The sequence below is a fragment of the Mobula hypostoma genome, chromosome 6 (genome assembly GCF_963921235.1).
Source record: "Mobula hypostoma chromosome 6, sMobHyp1.1, whole genome shotgun sequence".
NCBI lineage: Eukaryota > Metazoa > Chordata > Chondrichthyes > Myliobatiformes > Myliobatidae > Mobula > Mobula hypostoma.
Window position 1 is genome coordinate 130,904,312 of NC_086102.1, and position 23,060 is coordinate 130,927,371.

A 23,060-nucleotide genomic window follows, 5' to 3' on the forward strand; every position below is an offset into this window, starting at 1 on the left:
GAGTATCTGCATCTCCAGCTTTCTCTTCCAATCGCACAGTGTCCTGACTAGGGCATCTATCACCAGTATTACTGGACTCTCCTTGGAGAACTCCCTTCAGAACAGCACTGTGCCAGTACCACCTCAGAAGGACTGCAGCAGTTCATGATGGCCACTCACTGCCACCTTCGAAAGGGCAATGATCAATGGGCAGTAAAATACTGGTCTTGCTGGTAATGCCCACACCTCATTAAAAAAAAGTGTCTCCAAAGTGAGCTGACCAATTAATTTGTGACGTAGCTGTTTCAGATTATACTCCGGATTTTGAAGTTCTCATTGTCGTTCTACTTTCCCTGTTTGCCCTCACACTGTAGCGTCCGGGCCAGCAATGATCCCTGAAAATAAGACCGTAAGACATAACAGTAGGACTAAGCCATTCAGTCTATTGAGTCTGCTCTGCCATTCCATCTTGGCTGATTTATTTTCCCTCTCAACCCCATTCTTCTTCCTTCTCCCCATAACTTTTGACATCCTTACTAATCTAGAACCTATCAACCTCCACTTTAAATATACCCAATGACTTGGTCTCTACAGCCTTCTATAACAATGAATTCCACAGATTCACCAACACCTGGCTAGAGTAGTTCCTCATCTCTAGTCTAAAGCGACGTACTTCTACTCTAGGGCTGTGTCCCTGGCCTAGACTTTCCCACTACTGAAAACGTCACTCTATCTAGGTCTTTGAATATTCAGTAGGTTGGACTAGGTAGGTGCATCAGCACTCACAAATCCCCTTGCACCTCCAATTCCTGAATTTGCTCCACATTTTAAAAATAGTCTATACCTTTGTTCCTTGTACCAACGTGTATGACTGTACAAGTCCTTATACTGTATTCTATATGCCATTTCTTTGCCCATTCTCCTAATCTGTCCGTTCTGCAGACACTTTGCTTCATCAACACTACCTGCCCCTCCACCTAGCCACAAAGCCATTAATCCCATCATTCAGATCACGTACATATAACGTGAAAAGTATCAGATCTAATACTGACCCCTGCAGAAAACCACTAGTCACCAGCAGCCAACCAGAAAAAGCCCGCTTTAGTCTCACACTTTGCCTTCTGCCAGTCAGCCAACTTTCCGTCCATGCTAGTAGCTTTCTGGTGAAATGAATAAACAGAAAAAAATGATCACACTATTTATTCAAATTTCTTTGTTATTTTATGCATCTGTCTACACTGTTGATAATGCACCAGTTATTGGCAAAGTGGAAATTATCCTGCACATTCAATCCCCTTAGCCATTAATAAAAAAGGTTAATAGTTGGAGCCCAATACAGCACCACAGGCGACATCACTGGTAATATTATGCCAATTTAAATGCCTGCCTACAGTTTCTATACCATTTCTTGCTGCCCAACCAGCCTCCTAATAAGGTCAAAAAATGGTGTTCAGTTCCATCAGCTTCAGTTTCAGTTAACAATTTTCATGAGAAACTTAATTAAAAATATTCTGAAAATTCACAACATTCCTCCATCCACTGCATTAGATGCTAGTAGCACACACCTTGTTTTAACAAAATACTGTCAGATTCTGTGCATTCTAGGTGAGTCGTTTTATAAGAGATCTTTCATCTACTTGCAATGGGGTCATCCTGTGTCTTGGCAATGAACTCTGATCTCTCAGGTCGAAATTCTTGCTGTATTACCATGCAGTGGCACTATGTCTGTGACGTCACCAACACACTATTGATAATTCAGCCGCCTCTGACTCCTCCCCCACACCTGCTCACCTAACCTCTGCTGTCCTTTAGACCTTCCATCACCAATTCCACCTTTGACCTTCGACCCTCCCACATTTCCATCTCGCCTAACCACAATGATCCCAACTTCCATCACGTTTTGCTCCAGCCCACGCACTCCCGTGATCAGCTCTGACTCTATACAGCCTCCCCACCCCCAGCTGGACCGAGTGTACCTGCTTCTAGATGGCCTCGCTGGGCGACAGTGTGCCCGATGGACGGCCATGCTGGTCAACCAGGTGACTCCTAGTGCAGAACCCATTCCGAAATTATCACATGATTGGTCCAATAAGAATAAGCCGATGTGAGTGGGGCAGAAGCTGGCACAATGCCTCACCTTGAAGATGCAGAGAAGGGCAGCCTCAAGGCAGAATGGAGAGCCCGACACCCACCCATTTACTTTGCCCCTCACCCGGTTTCACCCATCACCTGCCAGCTTGTACACCTTCTCCTCCCCCCATATTCTAGCTTCTATCCCCTCCCATTCCAGTCCTGATGAATGGCCTCGGCCCGAAATGTCAACTGTTTATTCCCCTCCATAGACGCCGCCTGACCTGCTGGGTTCCTCTAGAATCCTGTTTCTCGCTGTTGCTTATTTTCAAATAGCGTTGAATGCCAAGACTCCGGGGAAGGAGATTTTGGCTGGGCCAATACAGACAGGCCCCATGGCGAATGCAGAATATTTCAGTCTCCATTACTTTGCAAGGCAACAGGAGCTAATAGCTAATCATCACACTTGAGACCTATCATTGCCAACAACTTACAGTTGTGTAGTGACTTCAATAAAAATGCCTGAGGCTGCTTTACAGAGGGACAAATGCACAAGATTCGACACTGTGCCACAAAAGCAGACACAAGAAAAGCTAGATGAAGAGTTACATTTTAAAGTGCATGTCAAACTGGAGTCAGAGATTTGCAGAGGGAACTTCAGGGTTTAGTTATAATTGGACGTAGAACATACATTACAGTACAGTACAGGCCCTTCAGCCCACAATGTTGTGCTGACTTTTTAACCTACTCTAGGATCAATCTCGCTGTTGCCCCCTGTATGGCCCTTCAATTTTCAATCATCCATGAGACTAACTAAGAGTTTCTTAAATTCCCGACTGTATCGGCCTCTACCACCACCCCTGGTAGGACATTCCATGACCCACCACTCTCTGTGGAGACAAACTTACCTCTCTGACATCCCACCTATACTTTCCTCCAGTCACCTTAAAACTATGCCCCCTTGTATAAGCTATTTTTGCCCTGGGAAAAAAGTCTCTGGCTATCCACTCGATCTCTGCCTCTTATGATCTTGTACACATCTCTCATCCTCTTTCACTCCAAAGAGAAAAACCCTTGCTTATTCACTGTGTCCTCAGGTTATAAGTGAGAGTAATGCTTTCCTGGTTTGCTTCCCTTGTCTAGGTGTGCAAAGTTACTCCTAAAGTATCGTGCAGATGTCAACCAGTTGACCGAGGAGGATCAGGAGACCCCTTTGCATGTGGCGGCCAAGCAGGGTCTTCATAGTCATGCCCACCTCTATCTCAGATACGGGGCCTCTGTGGATGTCATGAATGTCCACCAGGTGTCACCACTGAGCTGCGCCTGTGCCAGTGCGGTGGAACTGGCGAAGCAGAAGGACTATCTGCAGGTGTGCAAACTCCTGATTGCGTACAGCGCCAACGTGAACTCTGTGGACACTGAGAAGCGGAGCCCACTGCACAAGGCTTCCCGAAATGCCAGCGTCCAGCTGGTCCAGCTGCTGCTGAAGCACGGAGCAGACGTCAACGCCATTGACTACAACGGTTGCTCCCCCTTGGCCAATGCCATACAGGCTGCTCCTTTCAAGAAAGAACTTGAACCCCAACGCACAGTACAAACTTTACTCAATCACGGATCTCAAAGGGTGTGGCCAGGAGCCTTTCTGAAGGTAACATCAGTGCTCACTGCTCCGGAGAAAGCTACTCAGAGATGAGTGGCTGTCACAGAGAGGTACAACATGGATAAAGGCCCATCAACCACCCATTGACACTAATCCTATGTCCTACGTTCATCCTAGTCTCATTAACTTCCACAGACACACAGACGTCAAGCAGTCAATTGACCTGCCAAGCTGCACATCTTTGTGCCGTGGAAGGACACTAGGGCACCCACGTGGTCAAAGGGAGGTCAGAAATGAACCCAGGTCTCTCGGGCTGCAAGGCAATGGCTCTACCCGCCTCACCAGTGTGCCACCCATTGATGAGTTAAGGAAATTCTACCCATTAAATGCACCTCCCATTAACTGGCAACTTCTCAGCCGCAACTTGCACTTAACAGAAGCAACAATATTATCAAATATCCTAAGGGGATCACTGAAAGATTGTCGAACAGTTAATATAATCAGAGAAGTGACAAAAAAAAAATTAGAGGGAAGTTTTTAAGAAGAGGAAAAGATGATAATGGTACGACAAAGTAACACAGTGGTTAGCGCAATCACTTTACAGTGCCAGCAGCGTGATCAGGGTTCAATTCCCACCACTATCAGTAAGGAGATTGTATATTCTCCCTCGTGACCACGTGGGTTTCCTCTGGGTACTCCTGTTTCCTCCCACATTCCAAGAGACACACGGTTAGGGTTTCTGAGTTGTGGCACGCTATGTTGGCATCAGAAGCAACACTTGCAGGCTGCCCCCAGCACAACCCTCGGTGATTTGATTCGTCGCAAACAACACGTTCCACTGTATGTTTCAATGTACATGTGACAAATGAAGCGAATCCATCTACCCAACATGGAGGAGGTTCAGTGTCAGGATCACACAGCATGCGGAGACAAATCTTCACGCTTACAAATGGTACAAAGATCTGTGGAATTGAAAGAGATGGCAGGTGATGGAATGAACTGAAAACCAGGACTCAAATCTTAAAACAATATGTTGGAAGTCAATGTAGGCTTTGATGCGATTGAGACTTGGTGCAAGGATCCAGGCAATAGTGCACTTGTTTCAATTATTTTTCTTTACAACATATAGGTGTTTCATCTCTGCTTCAGATTTTCCTCTAACACAGAATAGGGCCTGAAACACTGGCCCAGTTACTGCGATGTCATTAGCAAAGTCTCTCAGTGTTTGGGACTTTATGTTCTTAACAATCACAATTGTAGCCTACACCTAATCATGAATGACCCTTTTGAAAGACATTCATAGGAAACCAGGTCCGAACGAAAGTAGTGGTGATACTAGAAATTTGCAGCAACTCGTGAACATGACTTATGGTCAGGGGCATGGTACACAGAGACAGCTATAGGCCATTCAATCTTTCACTTAATATCCAACTTAGCAACAACCTTCCCAACCAGTTATTCCCCGTCCTGCCCCTGGCAGCCAACTTGGCCAGGGCTCCATTCTCAAACAACCCATCAGCAAATCTCTGAGTACATACTAGAACAAAGACAGTGGTAGTTAGACACCTACAGGGAATGTACATGATGGCAAAAGAAAAAATTGCATTCATAATAAATAAATCAAGCTAATTATGGTAGTGTTTAGCATTCCTGATATCAATGACAGAGAAAGATTAAAGATTAAATATTAAAAATTAGCTTTATTCGTCACATGTACATTGGAAAAACACAGTGAAATGTGTCATTTGCATCAAATCAGTGAGGATTGTGCTGGGGGAAGTCTACAATGTCACCATGTTCCGGTGCCAAAGCAGTATGCCCACAAATCACCAAACCTAACCCGTACCTCTTTTGGAATGTGGGAGGAAACCGGAGCACCCGGAGGAAACACACACAGTCAGGGGGAGAATATTCAACCTCTCTATAGACAGCAGCAGGAATCAAACCCCGATCTTGTAGCTGGTGCTGTAAATCCTGGTGCTAACCACTATACTACCATGCCACCCGGAGAAAGGAAGAATTAACATTTCAAGGTTATTATCTTTCAGTGAAATGTTCCAGCATTGTTTTAGTTTACTTTTGTGTTTTGCAATTATATGCCACCTTTTACAGCATATGAATGGGTACTTGGCCTCCCAGGACTGTATTGTCACCAGTAAGATCAGGGCTGAACCAAATGCAACCTCATTTCTGTGCTCCCACTATCCCCGATAACATTTCACTCCCTTCTTTAATGAGGATCTATCTGCCTCTGCGTTAAAAATATTCAACAACTTTCTTTCTATCAAACTTTGAGGAAAAGATTTCCAAAGATTCACAATTTTCTTAAGGAAAAATATGCATATTATTTCCACCTTAATGTACATCCCCTATTTCTAATTACTGACACCAGTTCTAGTTCTCCTTTGTTGGGAACCGCTCTCTTCACATTGACCTCATCAGTCCAGCTCCCTCTTACTCTTCCAAACTCCAACCTAGGCTAGCCCATCCATCTTTCCTTCTGGAACAACCATCCCACTCCAGATACAGGCTGGCTCCAGGTTATGACAGGGCTCCATTCCTGAGAACAATTCATAACCCAAATTGCTCGTAAACACAAGAGATTCTGCAGATGCTGGATATCCAGAGTAACACACACAAGGGAACTCAGCAGGTCAGGCAGCATCTATGGAGGGAAATAAACAGTCAGCGTCTTGGGCTGAGACCCTTCATCGGGTTTTGTAAGTTGGAGATGAACAACAGTGCGTGGGAGAAAGTCGCAGAAACAGCTGTGATGGTAGAGCACGCAGGCACAGGAAGAGCAGCCAGCCTCACTGACCCAGTGAGTGAGCAAATGAGTCTGCTTTGCACTCCCAGCTCTGTTCAACTTGACCTAGACCACCCCAGATCAGTGAGTGAGCAAATGGGTCTGTTTAGCACTCCCAGCTCTGTTCAACTTGACCTAGACCACCCCCCCCACCCGATTGTTGTGGCTTTGGAGTGTGGAGACAAGGCAAGCGGATCTGGACCCATTGCAATTTGCCTATCTACAGGTCTACAGCAGATGCAATCTCATTGGCTGTCTTCTCAGCTTTGAATCACCTGGACAATAGCAATACTTATAGCAGTTCAGTGTTCAACACAATTATACCCTCAACCCTAATCAACAAACTGCAAAACCTGAGCCTGTGTACCTCCCTCTGCAATTAGATCCTCACCTTAATCACTGGGAGACCACAGTCTGTGCAGATTGGAAATAACATCTCCTCGCTGACAACCGACACGAGCGCACCAGAAGGATGCATGCTTAGCCAACTGCTCCACTCTCTCTACATCCACAATTGTGTGGTTAGGCACAGCTCAAAGGCCATCTGTAAGTTTGCCAGCAACACAACTACTCTTGGCAGAATTGCAAATGGTGATGAGGAAGCATACAGGAGCAAGACCAATCAGCTGGTTGAGTGGTGTCACAGCAATAACATCAGTAAGACCCAGGAATTGATTGTGGACTTCAGGTGGAGAAGTCAAGGGAACACTTGTTCTGTGTGTGAGATATAGGAATCTGGGAGACCTCCAGCCTGTCATAACGGGGCACTCTGGGAGCGGACCCAAATGCAAGACACAGACACTGAAGTACTAGGAACAGGACTTGTCTAGAGAGCTGGGACAAGAACACAGACTTGGGTTAGGACATTGGCTAGGCAAGCGGGACCAGGACAAGGAACTGGAAACTAGGAGCCTGGGCTTGGACTCCGAGCCGGAGACTGGACAAGGACCCAGAACCTGGGTCTTGACTCGGGCTTGGACTCCAGAACTAGGCGAAGACATGATGTGGTCTTGGGAGACAGGAACCTCAGAGCCTTGGACGAGGACTGGAGCATGGGAACATGGAGCCTTGGCCTTGAGAGACGGGAACACAGAACACAGAGCCTTGGTCTTGGGAACGGGAACGCAGAGCCCTGGTCTTGGGAGACAGGAGCGCAGAACACAGAGAGACAGTTCCCATCACAAGGTAGCGGCAAACAAACAGACCTACCTAGCGAAGGCATGGACACAGAGATAGTTTCCAACACTAGGTAGCAGCAAATGGCCAGACCTACCTAGCCAAGACGTGGACACAGAGACAGTTCCCAACTCAAGGTAGCAGCAAACAGCCAGACCTACCTAGCAAAGGCGTGGACACAAAGAGATAGTTCCAAACAATGAAAGACAGTTCCTTATCTAGACACAGCAAGGCTCCAGTCTTGCTCTGGCAATCGAACCTAACAGAATAAGAGGGTTAACATATGAGGAACATTTGTCCACTCTTGGACTGTATTCTTTGGAGTTTAGAAGAATGAGGGGAGACCTCATAGAAACATTTCAAATGTTGAAAGGCATGGACAGAGTGGATGTGGCAAAGTTGTTTCCCATGATGGGGGAGTCTAGTACAAAAGGGCATGACTTAAGGATTGAAGGGCGCCCATTCAGAACAGAGATGCAAAGAAATTTTTTTAGCCAGAGGGTGGAGAATCTATGGAATTTGTTGCCACGGGCGGCAGTGGAGGCCAAGTCATTGGGTGTATTTAAGGCAGAGATTGATAGGTATCTGAGTAGCAAGGGCATCAAAGGTTATGGTGAGAAGGCGGGGTAGTGGGACTAAACGGGAGACTGGATCAGCTCATGATAAGATGGCGGAGCAGACTTGATGGGCCGAATGGCCGACTTCTGCTCCTTTGTCTTATGGTCTTATAGCAATACGGGCAAGGTTGCAGGCAAGTCTTCAGGCCAAGGCTTCAGGAGGACTGTGAAGGGAACAGTCCAGCAACTGAAGCTGAACCCAGGAGCTATTTATGTAGCCAGTCCACAATCAGAATCATGTGCCTCAATTAAGGCACACAACAGGACAAGGGAAAACTGGAAAACCTGGAATACGGTTCGATGGACCGGACTGTGAACCGGAATGTGGGATTCATGGACCAGACCATGACACAGCCTCCTGGATAACCGCATATGCACCAGGTGCACGAGATGCAGCTCCTCAGAGAACATGTTAAGGAACTGGAGCTGCAGCTCCATGACCTTCAGCTCATATGGGAGACTGATAGATAGGAGCTACAGGGAGGTAGTCACCCCTCGGTTGTAGAAGTCAGGTAACTGGGTAACTGTCAGGAAAAGGGAGGGAAATGGGCAGCCAGTGCAAAGTACTCCCATGGCCATTCCCCTCAAAAATAAGTACACCACTTTGGATACTGTCAGGAGGGGCACTTACCTTGAGGAGCCACAGTGACTGGGTCTCTGCACTGAGTCTGATGCTGTGGATCAGAAGAGAAGAGAGGTGAAGAGCAGTACAGTGGTGACAGGAGATTCCATAGTCAGAGGAATAGAGACATAATAGAGATACCGGATGGGATGTTGCCTCCCTGGTGCCAGGGTCAGGGATGTCTCAGATCAGGTCCACGACATCCTAAAGGGGGAGGGTGAGCAGTCCGAAGTCTTAGTACACATTGGCATGGATGATATAGGTAGGAAAGGTGAGCAGGTCCTGAAGAGAGATTTTAAGGAGCTAGGTAGAAAGCTGAAAGACAGGACCTCCAGGGTAGTAATCTCTGGATTGCTGCCTGTGCCACGTGCCAGTGAGGGTAAGAATGGGATGATGAGTGTGTGGCTGAGGAACTGGTGCAGGGAGCAGGGGTTCAGAGTTCGACGTTAAGGGATGGGTTACACCTGAACCCGAGAGGGAACTATATCTTTGTGGGCAGATTTGTTTGGGCTTTTTGGGAGGATTTAAACTAATTTGGCGGGCAGATGGGAACTGGAATGATAGTGTTGAGAACGGGGTAGTTGGTTTACAAACAGAGGCAGAGTGTAGTGAGACGGTTAGCAAGGACAAGCTGATGACAGGGCAAAATTGCAGTCAATGGGATGAGTTGCAATGTAAAGGGGGACAAAATTGAAAAGGGTGATGAATACGTGACTGAAGGTGTTATATTTGAGTGTACACAATATACGGAATGAGGTAAATGAACGTGTAGCACAGTTACAGATGCAAGTATGACATTGCAGGCGTTAATGAATCGTGGCCGAAAGAAGATTACAGCTGGTAGCTTAGCATCCAAGGATACACATTGTACTGAAAAAACAGGTGGGTAGGCAGAGGGGGTGGGGTGGCTCTGTTGGCAAAAAATGAAATCAAATCATTAGAAAGAGGTGACATAGGATCAGAAGATATAAAATCATTGTGGGTCGAGCTAAGAAACTGCAAGGGTAAAAAGACCCTGATGGGAGTTATATACAGACCCCCAAACAGTAGCAAAAATGTGGTCTACAACTTACAACATGAGATAGAAAATGCATGTCAAAAAGGCAATGGTACAATAGTCAGGGAGGATTTCAATATGCAGGTAGATTGGGGAAATCAGGTTGGTTCCGGACCCTAAGAGGAATAATTTGTAGAATACCTATCAGATGGCCTTTTAGAGCAGATCATGGGTGAGCCCACGAGGGGATCAGCTATTCTGGATTGGGTGTTGTACAATAAACCAGAATTGATTAGAGAGCTTAAGGTAAAGGAACTCTGTGACACAATGGCGGGGCATTGGGAGCAAGGGTGGACCCAAATACAAGACACATCTTGTGAGGTTACATAGATTTAGTTTATTGTTCAATACCAGGAGACAAGGCAGGAGCAGGAATAGCAAACTGGACAGGGACTCAGGACTACGACTAGGCTGGGACCAAGGGTCTGGGCTTGGACTCGGAATCAGCTCCCAGAACTAGAGGAGACATGAAGAGGCTAGAGTATGGACTCCGAGCCCGAGACTGGGCAAGGACCCAATACCTGGGTCTTGCCTCGGGCTCGGACCCCAGAACCAGGCAAGGACATGACATGGTCTAGGGAGAGGAGGAACATGGGAACACAGAGCCTCGGTCTCGGGAGAGCAGGTACATGGAAACATGGACACATACACAGAACACAGAGTCGGGACCCCTCCTTGCGTACAGGACATAGGGCCGGGACTCATGACCATCCGCGGGGCAACGGCAAGACAGCCTGACTTACCCCATGGAGGCGAGGACAAGACAAGACAAGACATGACTCCCCGCGGGGCAGCGGCAAGACGGCCTGACTTACCCCACGGAGGCGAGGACAAGACAAGACAAGACATGACTCCCCGTGGGGAAACAGCAAGACGGCCTAACTTACCCCACGGAGGCGAGGACAAGACATGACCCCCTGCGGGGCAATGGCAAGACAGCCAGACTTAGCCCACAGAGGCGAGGACAAGACAAGACAGGACCAACACGAAAGAACACCAGACAGTACCTACCTAGCTCTGGCAATAGAACTAGACCGAAGTGCGGGCGGGGGCTGCAGATGAGGGCTAGAGGCGAGAGGGGCAGAGAAGGGATTCAGACAGGGTGGTAGGACAGGAATCACAGACCACCAGGGCCACAACTTGACTTGGTGCTAGAATGCCGCCAGGACCAGGACTTGACTTGGAGCCTCCAGGTAGTGGCGAGCTCTCGACTCGGCCCGGGAACAGTAGACAGCGGTTCTTGATTCCCTCCAGCGGGTTAACTGACGGACCCACCTCGGTAAGGAAACTTTGCAGGCTCGCTTTGGCGAGGTAACTGGACAGGGTTGCTCCGGTGAGGAAAGGCGAATTACCGGCACTCGCTTCGGGTGGAGACAAGGCTTACTCCGGCCAGATGACATTGGCACGCCGTGGCTTTGCAGACACTTCCGCCCCAAACGGCTGAAAGCCAGAGACTATAAACTACCGGTTCAGTCGAGAGTAATTGCCTCCAATCACCAAAGCTGAGGGACCCAGGAAAACAGGGAATCAAAAGTTCTGATCGTAACATAAACAAAGTAAATTTAAAGGGACCCCGATCCGGACCATGACACCCTGAGGGCCCAGTGATCATAATATGATAGAACTCCCCCAGCAATTTGAAAATGAGAAGCTGAAGTCAGCTGTATCAGTATTACAGTGGAGTAAAGGGAACTACAGAGGCACGAGAGAAGAGCTGGTCAATATTGATTGGAAGGGACCACCAGCAGGGATGACAACAGAACACCAATAGCTGGAGTTTCTGGGAGCAATTCGAAAGGTGTAGGATAGATACATCCCAAAGAAGAAGATGTATTCTAAAGGCAGGATGATGCAACTGTGGCTGACAAAATAAGTCAAGGCCAACATAGAAGTCAGAGAGAGGGCATATAATAGAGCAAAAATTAGTGGGGAGTTAGATGATTGGAAAGCTTTTAAAAATCAACAGAAGGAACCAAAAAAGTCATAAAGAAGGAAAAGATGAAATAGGAAGATAAGCTAGCCAATAATATTAAAGAGGATACCAAAAGTTTCTTCAGATATATAAAGTGCAAAAGAGAGGCAAGAGGAGGTATGGAACTGCTGGAAAATGATGCTGGAGAGGTAGTAACTGAGGACAAGGTAACTGTTGACCTGAATAAGTATTTTGCATCAGTCTTCACTGTGGAAGACACTAGCAGTATGCCAGAAGTTTGAGAGTGTCAGGGAGCAGAAGTGATGTCCTAGAGAGAAGGAAACTGAAAGGTCTAAAGATAGAAACATCATCTGGATCAGATGGTCTACACCCCAGGGTTCCGAAAGAGTGACTGAAGAGATTACAGAGGCATTAGTGATGATCTTTCAAGAATCATTGGATTCTGGCACGTTTCCAAAGGAATGGAAAATTGCAAATGTCACTCCACTTTTCAAGAAGGGAGAGAGGCAGAAGAAAGGAAATTATAGGGCAGTTAGTCTGACCTGAGTAGTTGGGAAGATGTTGGAATCAATCATTAAGGATGTGGTCTCGGAATACTTGGAGGCACATAATAAAATAGGCATGGTTTCCTGAAGGGAAAATCTTACCTGACAAATCTGTTGGAATTCTTTGAAGAAATAACAAACAGGATAGACAAAGGAGAAACAGTTGATGTTGTGTCCTTGGATTTTCAGAAGGCCTTTGACAAGGTGCCACACATAAGGCTGCTTAATAAGATAAGAGCCCATGGTATTACAGGAAAGATACTACATGGATAGAGCATTGGCTGATTGGCAAAAGGCAAAGAGTGGGAATAAATGGAGCTTTTTCTGGTTATCTGCCGGTGACTAGAGATCCACAGGGGTCTGTGTTGGGACTGCATCTTTTTAATGATTTGGATGACAGAATTGATGGCTTTATGGCCAAGTTTGAAAATGATACCAAGATACTGTAGGTGGAGGGGCAGATAGTGTTGAGGTAGTAGAGAGGCTCCAGAAGGAGAAAGGGCAGAGAAGTGGCAGATGGAAAACAGTGTTGGGAAGTGTATGGGGTACAGCTTCTTCCCCTCTGCCATCAGATTTCTGAATGGACAATGAACCCACGAACACTACATCAGTATTATTTCCTCTCTTTTTTCACTACTCATTTAATTTAATTTTCCTTTTTTTATATACTTTTTGTAACTTATAGTTTTTATTATTATGTATAGCAATGTGTGGGTGGCGGGGTAGAAATATGTCTCTCCACTGGCCTGCAGCTCACCCTTGGGCAAGGTGTAGCACCTGCTGAGCACCCTCGCCCCCACCAATCAGGATCACACAGAGCTACGGGAACAGATTGTGGATGGTCCTATGAGCATCTGGTGCATGTCACAAATCCCGGTTATGCGACCACTGATGCCAGGCAGACAATCTCTGAAGAGTATTGATAATGGCTGAGGTCACCCATCTTGTAAAGACACTGTCCAGAAGAAGGCAATGGCAAACCACTGCTGTAGAAAAGTTTGCCGCAACAATCATGATCATGGGACCAAGATCGCCTACGTCTTACGACACGGTACGTAATGATGATGATAATTGCAACATACCGCTGCCACAAAATAAATCTTACGACATATTCCAGTGATACTAAACTTGATTCTGGTTCGGAAATGTCCATTCCCAACTGGCAGAAGATGGCTGCAGACCCCACAGTACTTGGCAAATCCATCCCACTGGTCTCCCAAATACTCAACATTTTCGTACGGTCTGGCCATAAGTCATGTGTCCATATCCTGGGGAAGGGCCTGTATTACTGTCGTAAACCGTCTCTTGGCACCTTAAGTTGCCTTGAGGCAGTGAAGGTGTTTGGAACGTTTCAACATGAGGTCGGAACATCAGTGTGAGGGACACCGTGGGCAGAATTCTAAGTGATAATAAGTTTTTTAAAAAGTTTATCACTTCCTTGTCTGAATGCCTGAACTCTTGCACACTGCTTCTGCAGTGAAACTCTGATAATCCAGCACACTTGGAGCTTTCGCGACCAGTTTTCTGGACTATTGATGCTATTCCTGTTTATAAGGTTAGCTTTGTTTGTCAAGTGTGCATCGAAAGATCCAGTGAAATGTGTGTGCGTCAAATCAAATCGGCAGGTATTGTGCTGGACAGCCTGTAATATTGTGACACACTTTTATTTTGGTTTTTAGGTGTTACACTGTGAACCCAGGAAGCTTAAGGGGTCCGCAGTAAAACCAGTTTAAATGGAGGACCCTGTGAGCTGAAGGGGAGTGAGGGGTATGGGGTCATAGTGAGTTGGAAGGGTATGTGTTGATATCACCTGACGAGGCTAATGCCAAATCACCAGGATTATGGATCGTCGAAGTGTTATATATCTGCCTTTTGTCAGGCAAATGACTGAATAGAGTGCTTGAACTACCCAGCTGAAAGGCTGCAAAACGGTCTCTGAGTGAGCCTCAGATACAGCAGTCTGATATACCATGGTCAAGTAGTTGCTCACTCCTCCGTCTCCATCCACAAGGAACAGAACTGCTCATATTCCCCATGGGAACTGTATCCAAGAGGAGGGAACGGAGAGGAACCTCTCTGGCCAAGTGCAGTCATTGTTGTCTCTCAGAACACCAAAGACATGAAGGACGATGCATGAGTATGGATCAAAGCGGGAGTTAATTTTTTTTTACAAACCACTCAGTGACTTGTTTTCCTTCCAGGTGCTGAAAAGTTGTGCGGATTCTCCCAAAACTGTCGAAGTCTTGTTTAATTCCTACCAACAAATTCAGGTCACAGAGGAGTGGATGGAAGCTGTCCCCAAGGAAATATTTCAGGTATACCATTCTGGTGAAAAGCACTGAAACTTACAGCACGGAATGATGGAAATCACATCTTTGTGTTTGAACCAATGGTTTACAAGAATTATACATGATTTTTTATCAACACTGTTAATCCATATCATTACCCAGAACGTACAATACCCAAATAGATCTCTCACTTTCGTTCAGGCAGCTTAGCCTCTTGCACCTTGCTTTATATCACTCACCTGCCTTCATTTATCATATATTTATCCAATTCCCTCAAAACTTTCCATGCAATGTGCCTGAGCAACAGTTCTCCATTTCTTCACTGCTGGACTAAACAGGTTTCTCCTAGAGTACAGCAACAAATTCACTGGAGAGTATCTCATACTTAAGAGTCTTTGGTTTGTGGCTATTTTACAAGTGGAAACTCCTCTCTGTCTAGCCTCTATCAAGCTCTCGGTAATGTTAAAGACCTCTACCAGGCCCCCTTCTATTTCCTGGAGAAAGGTGTCCGATATATTTTCACCTGGGTACTGTGTCCCATATGAAAACCTGTATACACGGTGACGAATTGCCTGGTCTCAGACTAACTCCTCTGGTAGAACTTTCCTAATTGCTGATGAACATATAGACACTGAAATTAGTTGTCTGATTTCCACTTGATCGTCCCCCGGTAGAGGAGGCTAGCCCAATGTACTCATAAGGCAGTGCGAAGTGTTGGAACTAGTTGCTTACTCTTCCCACTCTCCTGCTCTTATGTCCACTCATTATTTTGACTCCCAGAGCACTATAGCACAGAAACAGGCCCTTCAGCCCATCTAGTCCATACTGAACTATTATTCAGCCTAGTCCCCTCGACTTGCACCTGGACCATAGCCCTCCATTCCCCTCCCATCCACGTATTTATCCAAATTTCTCTCAAATGTTGAAATCAAATACACATTCACCCGCTTCCACTGGCAGCTGGTTCCACCCGAACACCACCCTCTAAGTGGAGAAGCTCCCCCTCAGGTTTCCCTTAAATATTTCACCTATCACCCTTAGCCTATAACCTCTTTTTCTAGTCTCATTCAACCTCAGTGGAAAGAACCTGCTTGCATTTACCCTGTCTACACTTCTCAGAATTTTGTACCCTTCTAACTGATCTCCCCCTCATTCTCCTACACTCCAGGAAGTAAAGTTCCAACTTGTTCAACCTTTCCCTTTAACTCAGGCCGTCAAGTCCTGGTAACATCCTTGTAAATTTTCTCTGTACTCTTTCCATCGTATATCCCCAAGTAATGTGCTACTGCAATCAAACCTTTCTCATTTCACTGTGGGATCGTTCTGAAAAATTTTCCTCCCTCCAGCAAGCATCTTTCTTGATTCATGAAAGCACATTGCCTTGCAGTAGTTGGACTCACCTAGGCAGGATTAAAGATTGCTTGAATGAATAATGATTTGTATTTGAGTGATGTTACAGCAATTGTGCTAAAAGTGACCACAGTAAATTCACAGGGAGTCCTATTCCTGACATTTTCATCCACTTACCTCGACTGGAAGCCTCCTTAAGGGCTGAAGGTCCAAGGATAGGGGAGCACCCCGTTGAAATCTATTGAATTCTGAAAGGCCTCCATAGAGTGGATGTGGGGAGGATGTTTGCAATAGTGTGGGAGTCTAAGACCAGACGACACAGCCTCAGAATAGATGAACGTCCATTTAGAATGGAGATGAGGAGGAGTTTCTTTAGCCAAATAGTGGTGAGTCTATGGAATACATTGCCTCAGGTGGCTGTGGAGGAGAGGCCATGTTATTGGGTATTTTTAAGGCAGAGGTTGATAGATTCTTGTTTATTCAGGGCATGGAGGGACACAGGGAGAAGGCAGGAGACTGGGGCTGAGAGGAAAATGGATCAGCAATGGTGAAATGCTGGAGCAGACATGATGGGCCAAATGCCCTAATTCTGCTCCCATGTCTTATGGTCCTATCGTCTTATAATACACTATGGTGCGGAGTGGGACTCAGGGCATTGGGGGTGGAGGTGGGGGGGTGCTTTAGCTCACTTTCCGTCTGTAACCATAAGATCATAAGACATAGGAGCAGATTAAACCATCCACTCCATCAAGTCTGCTCTACCGTTCCATCAAAACTGATTTATTATCCCACTCAACCCCATTCTCCTACCTTCTCCCCATAATCTTTGAGGACCTTACTAATCAGAAACCTATCAACCTCCGTTTTAAGTATCCCCAATGACTTGGCCTCCACACCGCCTGTGGCAATGAATTCCACAGATTCACCACCCTCTGGCTACAGAAATTCCTCCTCATCTCTGTGGTGTGTTATTGGCTGTGTAGGAGGGAAGGCTTAGATTGATTGTAGAGTAGGTTTACGACAGGACATCATGAGCCCAAGGGCCCATACAGTGCTGTTCTGTTCTATGGTCTAAGAAACAGGCCCTTCAGCCCACAACATCCATACTAACCATTCTGCTTATCTCATCCAGTCCCATATTCAGTCAGTTACTTTCTGTGTTTGATGATTCAAGTGCTTGTATAGATGCTTCTTAAAAGTTTTGAGGGTCTCCACCTCCACCACCCCTCAGGCAATGCATGTCTGATCCCTACTAAACCTTCGACCTCTCACCTTACACCTGTAACGTCGTGATTTACGCACCATCACCTGTACCACATGCTATCCTTCAGCATCCTCCATTCAAAAGAAAACAAGTACAGCCTCACCTCTTAATGGATACAATCCATCACAAGCACCATCCTGATAAACCTCCTCTGCAACCTTGCCAGCCCCTTCACTTCCTTTTTATTAGACCATGAGACATCGAAGTAGAATTCGGCCACTCTGACCATCAAGTCTGCTCTGACATTCCATGAAGGCTGATTATTATCCTTCTCAACCTTTGAGTCCCTAGCTAGTCAAGAACCTCAACCTCCACTTTAATGTCTTGGCCTCCACAGCCATCTGTGGCAATGAATTCCAGCAATTCACCACTCTCTGGCTGAAGAAATTGCTCCTTATCTCTGTTCATCTATTCTGAGGCTGTGCCCTCTGGTCCTGGACTCCCCCACTGTAGGAAACATCCTCTCCATATCCACTCTACCTCAACATTTCAATATTCGATAGGTTTCAATGAGCAGTGGACAGAACTGAACATACGTCTCCAGGTCTGGTTTAACCAAAGTTTTGTAAAAATATAACTTGACATCCCTGCCCTTATACGCAATACTGTGGCCAATGAAAGCGGGCATCCCAAATGCCTTCTTCACCATCCTATTTACCTGTGCTGCCACTTTCACGGATTGATAAACTTGCCAGGAGCTCAGCTGCGGTGAAAATAGTCCTCTGCTCAGTCTTTCGGTGCCTATTTTCGGTTACTGAATTCTAATGCTACATCTGTCATAGAACTAAGCACGGTTCACCAAGAAAGTGGATGACAGGAGGTTCGGATTCATTTATTTATCACATGTACGTCAAACCATACAGTGAAATACGTCATTGGCATTAACAACCAGCACGACCTAGTGACGTGCTGGGGGCAGCCCACAAGTGCCAACATGTAAGTACCCCACCACGCTCTCTGTATGAAACATTTTCCCCTCAAATCCCTTCTAAACTTTCTGCCTCTCACCTGTGACCTCTTGCCTCAGACACCGCCTCCTACCCTTAACCTTCCTCCATTTGGAAGAACACATTCCATTTAATGGCATGGTTACACTGAGTGAGTGCTAACTCTTCTCTGCTCCCCAGGTGCATCGGCCATTCTATGAGTCCCTCTTTGCCCTAGCCTCTGGCCCCCGCTCCTTGCAACACCTGTGCCGATTTGCTGCCAGGAAGCTGTTCGGAAAGCAGTGCTCCACCATCGTTCCCCAGCTACCAATCCCAAAGCGCCTACATGGATATCTTCTCCTGGAGCCAGAGGACCTGGTGTATTAACTCCTTTGGATGTCGGTCCATCATCTTCTGCTTCACTGCACAGCAAACACTGCAAGAAGTTCAAAAGCCAAAGAGTCTGCATCACTGGCTACTTGGTTTGGAGCCTATATTCTCTGGACTTTTGAGGGAATCTCTCTGTTGAAATTTAGATGTTTATAATGATTAAAGGAGTAGGGGTGTTGATCGAAATAAACCATTTCTTCTGGCGGGTGAGTTGAAAGTGTTAAAAGTAAGCTTCGGGACAAACGTGGATGGCTGAGGGATCTCCTGCACTGATGACAGAACTTGAGGTTCTGCCCTGTATCTGGCTGGTCATTTGCTGGGAAGGGGAATCTTTGTGCCACTTTAACAAACATGAAGTTAAACAACAGTGATATAGGCTGCAGTATGAGTAAAGTGTGTACTGTACGTGCGCATGAATTGCACATGTGTGTCTATGATGAGTCAAAGCATCAACATCCAAAGTAATTTCCCAACATCTTTTCCAAGGTAACCTTCCAATGGTGGGTTTCCATATCTGAACAACATGCTGACGTATGTTTACAAACACCACAAGCTATCTAATGTATGTTTTGCCTTAGAAGACTTAAAGAAAATTCCTATCCTATTCCTCTCCATAGATGCTGCCTGACCTGCTGAGTTCCTCCAGCACTGTGTGTGTGTTTCTCTGAATTTACAACATCTGAAGAATCCCTTGTTGTGTTTAAGAAGAATTCTAGCTTGTTTCCTTATGTCTGCCCTCTGCTGGCCGCTGTATTGTTGCCCTGATCTGAAAGACTGTGCTCTCTTCCTACTGGGGTCATCTTGTCCCTGCTCCTCCGGTCACTCAGATGGTATCGTTGCAGAGTGCCGTGTGTCCTGAAGGGGGCGATGGTGCTACAAGATTGACAATGAAAGCCGGCTGACCATTGGTCACGTCTCTTGAAGGAGAGCACCATCGTGAGTGGGGTTAACCCCACCAGCGCCCGAGTAATTCACAGCATTAAAAAGGATAGTTGCTACCTCATTTCAGGAACTGGAGAGATATTTCATTCGTGTCACGTTGCAGCGATCTGTCCGGATCCCTTGGAATAAGGCAGAATTTCCCTGAACACACTACCTATATTTGTACCATATTATGCAGCGGACTTCGGGCACTACTTGGTAACAGATGGCAACGGAAGTGGTTCCAGTTAGATATAGATATTGAAGGGATTAAATGGTGGTGTATGTCTCACAACGACGGATTTCCAATGCAATTCCCTCTCTGTGAAATTCAGACATTACCATACAGAAACGGCAGCGGTTACAATAAACCGCTGAATCGATCCTCGGTTTTTCATGTTCCAAGCAAATTTGGCTCGCATGATACACCGAGGGTGAACGAGTCGAGAAACACTTCTTGACAGTATCAATTCCGCTTTAAGACCCGGGGAAAGTATCCAATCCCGCCGCAAACTTCCACCGGCTCCCCTTTCACGTTCGGAGTGACACTCGCATTCCCTGGTCGCTGAGGGCATGCCTCGAGAAGAGACCCTCCCCGCATTTGTGCCAACATTTTACGTCTTGCCCTTAATGTTTTCCCCGATTACAAGCAGATTCTTCCGGTAAAGAGCTTATGCACATTCTCCAAAAAAAAACCCATCAAAACACGAGACATTAACAAGACAATGTATTTAATTGGTACAGGGGTTTGCTAATGATACGGATCGACGGACAGTTTTATATATTTTTTTAAAAATTTATTTTGTCATCACAACCTCGTCTTTCTAATAACATTTAACATACCAAACAAGAGGCAAAACACTTTGTCAATTTAAAATGCATTAGCATTAATGTAACATTTTCGTATTACACAGAATGCAGCAAATTACAAATATTTTGAGAGAGAAATTTTGATGAGAAAAAAACATATTCTCCTTGAACATTTTATAATGTTATCATAAATCATTAAGACTCCAGTTCATATATTGATGCGTTTGGGGTAATGATTTACAATTTCAAAAGTGTCTGGTATACTATTTGTCTAATGACTGTGCGATTAAATTCACTTTTTAAATGACCCATGACTCATTTCATGGTAATATATCGAGTCTATGTGTTTCAATCCGTCAAATGTAATTGAATAACACTGCATTTAAAATGTCTCAGCCTGATTGTGCCACAGCTTTTAAAAAGGTAATGCTCAACTTGGGAGTTTGTACTATATTCTGCAGAAAACTTGAATTAATTCGCGTGTGATATAAATCGACTATCTAGACGAGAGTGTGGCGGCGGCGAGGGGGGGGCGAGATCAGACAACATGTATTGCTATCCATTGGGGCAACAGCCTTTGGTGATGGGAGATGGAGGCAGTGGGGAGATGGGGACGCGGGGGAGGGGTGTGATTATAAGCGTGGACCAGCATTCCCCGGCAATAATGCAGGGACCCGACGGCGGCTGATAAGCAATCAATGAACCCATCCTACACATTGTACTGATTCCTGAGCAATGTGTCACTTGGGTCCTCAAACAAAGGCCAGGAGCCCATGATATATTGCACTCTTTGCCCTTGGTCTGAAGGTGAAGTCCGAATTTCAGACTGAATCGTCAGACCGAATCTCCCCAACCCAGATATCACAGGAACTCCTTCAGATCCTGTCCTTCACACTCCAAATGTTGTAATGTCCGTACTCGCGCTCTTGCCCCGTATAAAAACTACTCCCTCATTTCCTATCTGTTCTTCTAAGTTCCATTTTATTGTTACTATGGCATCTTTCTCCAACACTCCCACATTCAGAAAGGGTTGAAGCACTAGTACAGCCCTGGTGTCAGGGATCAGAGGAAAAAGCCACCATTTTCCATTGATGTGAGGTATTATTTATATATGATAGATAGATGTGTGCTATATATATAATTAAATACCTTTCATAGATATATCATATATATAATATGGAATATGTATGAGGGATTTTAAAAGTATATATATGAAGGAGGCGGCCGTTTTAGGGCTTAATGCCTTCTGGACGGTTCTGATAGTAATAATTCTTTCCCTCACTCGCTCCCTCGGGGTTGAGGGAGACCGTGGCATATGGGGTAACAGATGACTTCTCTATAACTTTTCACCCTCTCCACCACCCAATTGCAATCCTGAGTAGGAGTCTCTCCTGGCAGTAACAGGGTAGGTGGCTGGAGAAGGCGATAAAGGGTGGTGGGGGTTGAGGGGTGGGGAAACGATCTGTAATATAAGTCGGCTCCGAAAAGTTCATTGCATGTTTTAACCTGTGAAAATTGAACTCGATTCGCAAGAGTTGACCAAGGCCATTCAAATACCGCGGCGATCTGCGGCGGGTACAGCTTCAGAAGGGGACAATTGCGTTTGAGGCTCGCGGTAACTTTATTCAACAATGTCGCCGCGTGTTTTTAAACACGCTAGCGCCTCCCAAATTCACTCGGTCGATTTAAGATTTGTGTTAAAAACTAAGCCGGTGATATTTACGAGGGACGTAAATAGTGCGCATCAGTTGCAGAATTTCGGCGAGATGGGCTCTGTGCAAAATGGAGAAGTGGTGAAAGTCCTGACGTTTCCAAACTGCCTGTACTTTATGGGACGTGTTGATTGATGGGCGTGGATTTTATTCCTCGTTTCATTCCCCCCCCCCTCTTTAAAGTTAAATGCAGGACGTGTTTTCGCGGCATCTTTTCAGACTATAACAAATGTAATTGTTTTGCAATTCGTTGATTATAGGGGTTGGTCGGTTTAGGAATTTGTTTGATCAAAGCTCAGCCCGGTTCTTACAGATGTTTTGCAGATGTTTAAATGTGTTGAATTCACAGAAGCCGTAGTGTACCGGGCAACTTTGTTACATTTTAATGCCCACTCTAATAGCTTTGGGATTTTTTTCTAAACGAGTATCGTTTTCAAACCTGATGCATCTTTCCCTTTATAATGTTAGTGCGCACAACTTTGTCCTTTACTGCCATGTATTACTAAAGACTTTTAAATGGGTAGGTGAGCCTATGTCGTGTGTTAAACTGAGAAACGCACCTCACGAGGAAGAAAACACCTGCAAAGTTGGTGTGTGCAGACAGCACATCTGTTGGCAACATCTGTCCCCAGATACAACAGACACGGCACACACACATATAAACACCGGCAAAGCACTGAAGTTGTGATTTAAACAGGAAAAAGTCTAAGAGTAACACCTTGTCCTTTTGTTAACAAGTCTCTGTACTTTCACGTGAAGTCACGCCACTCGGTATAATAGAGAAGAACCATTTTACCATGGTTTGCCCTTCAAACATAAATAAGTATTAAGGAATCTTTATTTACTGTTTCAAAATAAATTTTGTTCCTAGAAGTATAATAATAATTGGTATATGAACACAAGAGATTCTGCAGGTGCTAGAAATCCAGAGTAAAACACATAAAATGCTGGAGGAACTCAGCAGGACAGGCAGCATCTATGGAGAGGACGTTTC

General features: G+C 45.6%; 1 protein-coding gene across 2 annotated transcripts in view; it reads left to right on the forward strand.

The window, feature by feature from the left end:
• The window catches only part of asb18 (ankyrin repeat and SOCS box containing 18), a 59,923-nt gene extending 39,262 nt beyond the window's left edge, over positions 1 to 20,661 (forward strand). For both annotated transcript variants that reach the window (XM_063051717.1, XM_063051716.1), the window contains exons 3-5: positions 3,193 to 3,697; positions 14,607 to 14,720; positions 18,435 to 20,661. In XM_063051717.1, the coding sequence (XP_062907787.1) occupies positions 3,193 to 3,697; positions 14,607 to 14,720; positions 18,435 to 18,620 (805 nt within the window). In that variant the 3' untranslated portion in view covers positions 18,621 to 20,661. The remainder of the gene's footprint in view (positions 1 to 3,192; positions 3,698 to 14,606; positions 14,721 to 18,434) is intronic.
• The last annotated feature ends 2,399 nt before the right edge of the window (positions 20,662 to 23,060 follow it).